This window comes from Oryctolagus cuniculus, chromosome 4 (assembly GCF_051225735.1).
Source record: "Oryctolagus cuniculus isolate XC-2025 breed Fujian yellow rabbit chromosome 4, ASM5122573v1, whole genome shotgun sequence".
NCBI classification, from domain to species: Eukaryota; Metazoa; Chordata; class Mammalia; order Lagomorpha; family Leporidae; genus Oryctolagus; species Oryctolagus cuniculus.
The window spans coordinates 81,047,165-81,053,164 of record NC_142870.1 but is presented as its reverse complement, the minus strand read 5'-3'; the positions used below and the strand labels follow the sequence as shown (position 1 = coordinate 81,053,164).

Here is a 6,000-nt window from a genome sequence, read left to right as displayed (position 1 = left end):
CGGCCAGACTTCCTTGTTTGTCCCTGGGGTTTTCAGATAAGGCCAGAGACAAGTCAGGAAGCCAGGTGCGTGACCATCCTTCACCCCTCCCTGGCCGTGATCTCCCATCCACAATCAGCAGGTGAGTGGACTAGAAAGCTATGGTAAACACTGACGTGGTGGCAAGGCGGTGTCATTAGCAGATGTCCATGACAGCATTGTGCCCTTGATGTCTCAGGCCCAACCCGGGATCCAGCAGTGGGCCCTTGCTGGTTTAGGAGATAGGACTTGGGAATCCTGCATCTGATATTGTACACCTGATTCTGTGACCTCAGGCCACTTTTTCAGTTTTGCTAGATTCCTGGCTAAACATTTATAAAGTAAAAAGGAAGAAAATGTTTGCAATGCATGTTTAAAGAACTTTTTTAGCTCAAAAACATGAAGACAACTAACTGAATTTTTAAAAAAGATTTGTTTGAAAGGCATAGTTACAGAGAGAGAGCTTCCATCTGCTGGTTCACTCTCCAAATGGCTACAGTGATCAGGGCTGGGCCAGATTGAAGCCAGGAGCTTCCTCCAGGTCTCCAACATGGGTGCAGGGGCCCAAGGACTTGGGCCATCTTTTACTGCTATCCCAAGCACATTAGCAGGGTGCTGGATCAAAAGTGGAACATCTGGGACTTGAACTGGTGCCCATATGGGATGCCGGCATCACAGGCGGCAGCTTAACCCACTAACCACAATGCTGGTTCCAAGTAACTGAATTCTATAGTGGGTAAATTATTTGAACAGATACTTTACAAAGCAAGAGATATGTCTGGCTGATAAGCATATGAAAAGATGTTCAACACTGTATGCCATCAGGAGATTCAACTTAAAACAGAAATACCACTATGTACCAGTGGGAATGGCTAACATGACACAAACTGACAACATCTGTTGGCGAAGGATGGAGAATAAGCAGAACTCTCATTCGTGTAAATGGTACAACAACTTAGGAAAACAACTGGTAGTTTACTCAAATGTGAAACATACACCTAACATCAATATAGCTGTTCTACTCTACATAGTTACCCAAGGGAAATGAAAGCTATGTCCACACAAAGACTTCCATACAAGCATTCATTATACTCCTTTTTTTAAAAGATTTATTTATTTATTTGAAAGGCAAAAAGAGAGAGAGAGAGGGAAAGAGGGAGAGAGATAGAGTTTTCCATCTGCTGGTTCACTCCCCAAATGGCCGCAACTGCTGGAGCTGAGCTGATCTGAAGCCAGGATTCAGGAGCCAGGAGGTTCTTCGGGATTTCCCACGTGGGTACAGGGACCCAAGTACTTAGGCCATCTTCTACTGCTTTCCCAGGTGCATGAGCAGGGAGCTGAATGAGAAATGGAGCAGCTGGGACTCAAACCAGTGCCCATATGGGATGCTGGCATCACAGGTGTTAGTTTAACCTGCTACACCACAACACCGGCCCTGATTACACTTCTTTTTGTGGTAAGAAACAGAAAAATTCAAATGTTCTTCAATAGATGAATTGATAAATATTTTATACATCAGTACATTTATGTTTTAATTGTTTTATTTATTATTTATTTGAAAGGCAGAGAGAGAGAAAGAGAGAGATTTTCCACCCCTGCTGGTTCACTCTAATGGCTGTAACAGCCCAGGCTGGGCCAGGCAGAAGCCAGGAGCCAAGACTCCCTTGTGGTCTCCCACATGGGCCAGCATCCACTGCCTTCCCAGGAGCATTAGCAGGGAGCTGGGTCAGAAGTGGAGCAGCCAGGACTCAAACCAACACCCTGATTTGGGATGCCAGTCTCTCAAGCAGCAATCCAACCCACTGCATCCCAACACCAAGCCCTACACTGATACATTTATACAATGGAATACTATTCAGAAACAGAATTCTAATACACACATCAGTGAATCTCAAAATGATCATGCTGAATAAAAGAAACCAGACCAAAACTACCCCAAACCAAAGCAAGCAAAACACAGGACATTTGTGTGATTGCACTTATATAACATTCTAGAAAATTGGAACTAACTTGTAGTGACCAAAAGTGGGCCACTGGCTGCCCAGGATTGGGAGTGATGGGAGGGATGGACCACCACATCCAGGAGAAACTTTTGGGTGTGGCGGGAATGTAATGATTGTAACAGTGTTTTCACATGTCTAAACGAGCCATTGAAAGCTGTTGAATTGTATGGTAGTTTATTGATATAAATCATATCTCAATAAAATTAAAAAATAATGAATAAAACAGGCCTTTATTTAAATCCTGGAGCCAGGAGTCATTCAAGCTAAGAATAGCACAGCACAGTATAATGGGCCTTGAAAGTGTCTTTGCTTTGGAAAAAGTGAAAATAGGCTTCTCAGCTGTAAAATAACAAATCCCTACTCCTACTCTTGAATGGAGACTTTGGAACAATAAGGAGCTAACTTTCTGGGTAATACTATAAGAAAACAAAATTGTGATTCCTAAAGTCAGAGTTAACATCATGGCTAAAATTCACACAGTATTATTGCTTGCTATGTCTCTGGCTGGGTCTGGACTCGAAGGGGAAGGACTTCGTTGAGAAGAACCTAACCCAGGGACTGGAATTTGGCCCAGAAGTGAAGAACTCAGGTTAGAAGGCCCACATCCCATGCATGAGCTCTGGGTGCAAGTCCTGGCTTCCCTTCCAATCCAGCTTCCTGCTACTACACCCCCAAGGAGGCAATAGGTCATGCCTCAGACAGCTGGGTCCCGCCACCCACTCCACCTGGGTGGAGTTCCTAGGTCCTGGCTTTGGACCCTCTCCTGGGTCCATTGCAGATATGCGGGGAGTCAACTAGCAGATGAGGTGGGTCTTTCCCTCTCTGTCTCTCAGCCTCTCAAATAATGTTTTAATGGAGAAGACCCTAACCAAGTGATGAAGCTGTTTCCTGAAACAGAGAGGTCAGGCGCTGAGCAACGAGGGGCCGGGGGGTGGGGGACTGAGAAGCAGAGCATAGCAGTGAACAGCCAGAAGTAGATCAAATAGCCGTTTTGAGTCTTCCCATGTTGCCTGGTACTGTGGGCCAGCAGGTTAGGTCGCTGTTTGCCATGCCAGCATCCCTACTGGAGTGCCAGCTCAAGCCCTGGCTGCTCTGTTTCAGATCCATGTCAACGTATCTGGGAAAGCACCAGGAGACGACCCAAGAACTTGGGCCCCTGCCATCCACAGGGAAGACCCACATGGAGTTCCAGCCTCCTGGCTTTGGCCTGGTGCAGCACTAGTTGGTTGCCACCATTTGGGGAATGAACCAGCAAATGGAAGATACTTCTCTGTGTCTGTCTCTCTGCTTCTGTCTTTCCCTCTGTTTGCTCTGCCTTTCAAGTAACTGTTTTCCTTAAAAAAGTCTTTTCCCCACCCACCCCTCTTTTTTTATTTTTTAAAAAAGATTTTATTTATTTATTGGAGAGGTAATGTGAGAGAGACAGACAGAAAGAAAGGTCTTTCATTTGCTGGTTCACTCCCCAAATGGCTACAATGGCCAGGGCTGGGCTGATCCAAAGCCAGGAGCTTCTTCTGAGTCTCCCACAGGGGTGCAGGGGCCCAAGCACTTGGGTCATCTTCTGCTGCTTTCCCAGTCCATTAGCAGAGAGTGCGATGGGACGAGGAGCAGCTGGGACTCAAACCAGCACCCCTCTGGGATGCCGGCACCGCAGACAGAGGCTAGGCTTACTATGCCACAGCACCAGCCCCACTTTAGTCTCCCCATTTTCTATGTTGTATTTTCACCAGTCTCCCACAGCCTTTAGTACAATGAGGTTAAATTCTGTGATTTGATGTTTACAGTCGGCGGGGGGGTGGTGGTGGTGGTTCTCTGGCTGTGTCTATGTGCGCTGCTATGTGGCGAGCCATGGAAGCCTGGAGCTGTGAGTGCAGAGCTGCTGGGAATGACCATCAGAGAGTCCCCGGGGGGTCCCAGCACAAGGAGACGCAGCCAAGCAGCAAACAGTCTAAGGACACAGGTGAGGACTCCCAGGGGTGCTCAGATCAGCTGCAGGTGGCTGGGTTTCCGTGGCTCCACTGTGGGTACGCGGAGTACAGACGATGTCACTGAGCATTTACAGGGAAGGTAGTAGCCTGGGGACATCCGGGAAATAAAGAGATTAGCCAAGCTCACCCACAAACAACCTCATGAGGATACTTGAGATATCTGGAGTTATTCTGGACTTTGAGCCAGAAAAATAATCCATTAGGCCAACTTCCAGATGAACAGCTGGGGAAAGTCCCAGTGTAGGGCCCAATCCTAACTACTAATTGCCTTTGGCAATTTTGACGTCATGAATGGCTGGACTTTGAACCTGAAGGAGAGTTAAAGCCAAATGCAGTGAGGGAAGGAAGTCATTTCCTCCTTGGATTTCCCAGCAAGAGCGACAGAGATGAAAGCCTTTATTCTTCTTCCTCTTCTCGCTCTCCTTTTTGCAAGCGTGGGTAAGCAGCACTTTTAACTTTCATTGTTCTGCTTGTGTTTGTTGTCTTTGAGACATGGCCTGACGTGGACAAATCAGGTATATCCTCCAACTTAGCATGAGGATGCATGCATTTTTGTCTGGGACGGGGGAGATAAAGAGGTCTGTGGACCAAGACGTGGGGGTTCAGCAAACCCAAGGTTTCCAAGGTTTGCCTTGGAAGGTTCCTAAGATCGAATAGGGACCATAGAGTTCTGGACCTCTCCTTGTGAAAACCAGAGAACTGGCCTCGGGACAAAGCTCTCCTTTAGGTCAGGCACTTGAATTGAGGATTGGTCGTGAAGCTCCTCAGCCCTGTGCTGTCTCGGGAGTGCCTGGGGTAAGGTCATCTGTATAAGTGAAGGCCTTTGAGCTGCAAAGTGGAAGTTGTCTACAGAAAGGAATGAAGTTTTTGATAAGACAGATGTACAGAGAAAGAGAAGCCATTTATAGAACCAGAGTGGGGGAGGTGGGGACTTGAGTTTTTGAAAAATGGCTTTTAGTTCCTACTAGAGGGAGGGTCAGAGAAGACTGCCCTTACAGTGGGGGTGGGGCTCGCCAGCTCTCCCCTGTCAACCCTGGGAGCAGGGGTCATGGCCAGACCTTCAGCTGCAAGTCAGCATTGGTGAGGTTGGTGTGGCTTTCAGGAGCCACTGCTGAGAAAGAGTTCTGTGAGATCCAAGACAAGAAGGGTTGCTGGGAAGCGAAGATTTGACTGGAAGAGGACAGGGAGGTGGACGGAGACCTGGAAATCGGGACTCACAGAGCCTCTGGGTACCTTAGGGAAGTGAGGAGGCTGTCTCCTGTCCCAGGAAACCCAGGGGGGAGGCAAGCTACTCAGTGGGGAGCAGGCGGCCGAGCTCATGCCTTGGCTCAAGTACTGTGTCATCAGGCCGTGGCCGAGGGGGGACTCTGAGCCTCAGTTTCCCCCTTTGTGCCAATAGTGCAGCTGATGAGTGATCGAGGAGTAAATGAGACCAAGTGGGCTCTGGCCTGGCACCTCGTAGCTGGAGTTCAAAAATGGCTTTCCCTCAACGCCTTGTTCTTTGTCTGCACTTGTGTCCAATTTTTACACTTCCGTTTTCTTTTGTTCTCCTTTGTTTAAAAAAGTTTTACAAGGAATGCAGACCCTTTGTAACAGATGCAAACAGTACAGATGTGTGAGAAATAAGTGGGAGCACCCCCCCCCCGCCCCCGTCCTAGCAGCCCCTCCCAGAGGGACTGCTCCCGCAGGTTGGTGGCTAGCGAGGTCTCCTTTTTGGTTTTGTTCTTTTTTTTTTTTTTTTTTTTTTGGGGGGGGGGGGGTCTTTTCCTGTGGAATTTTAGGAGTTGTTCAGGTGTGTGTAAGGAAGGACTGTTTCAAAACCAAGTTCCATTTCAGGGTCTTAGAACCAGGGCAGGAGTGTGCTTGGTACATGTGTACGTGCACTCCCCCTCCTGGCTTGCATAGCACCGGGCTGTATATCATTCCTCATAGGTGTTTGCTGGGAAAAAATGGAAAATGTGCAGGTGGCGTTCAGTCGCTTTCACAAGCAA

General features: G+C 47.9%; 1 protein-coding gene across 2 annotated transcripts in view; it reads left to right on the top strand.

Annotated features, from left to right (window-relative positions):
- Window positions 1-4,308: 4,308 nt before the first annotated feature.
- MUC13 (mucin 13, cell surface associated) overlaps window positions 4,309-6,000 on the top strand; it is a 28,241-nt gene continuing 26,549 nt past the window's right edge. For both annotated transcript variants that reach the window (XM_008266761.5, XM_008266760.5), the window contains exon 1: window positions 4,309-4,447. In XM_008266761.5, coding sequence (XP_008264983.4) covers window positions 4,396-4,447 — 52 coding nt within the window. In that variant the 5' untranslated portion in view covers window positions 4,309-4,395. The remainder of the gene's footprint in view (window positions 4,448-6,000) is intronic.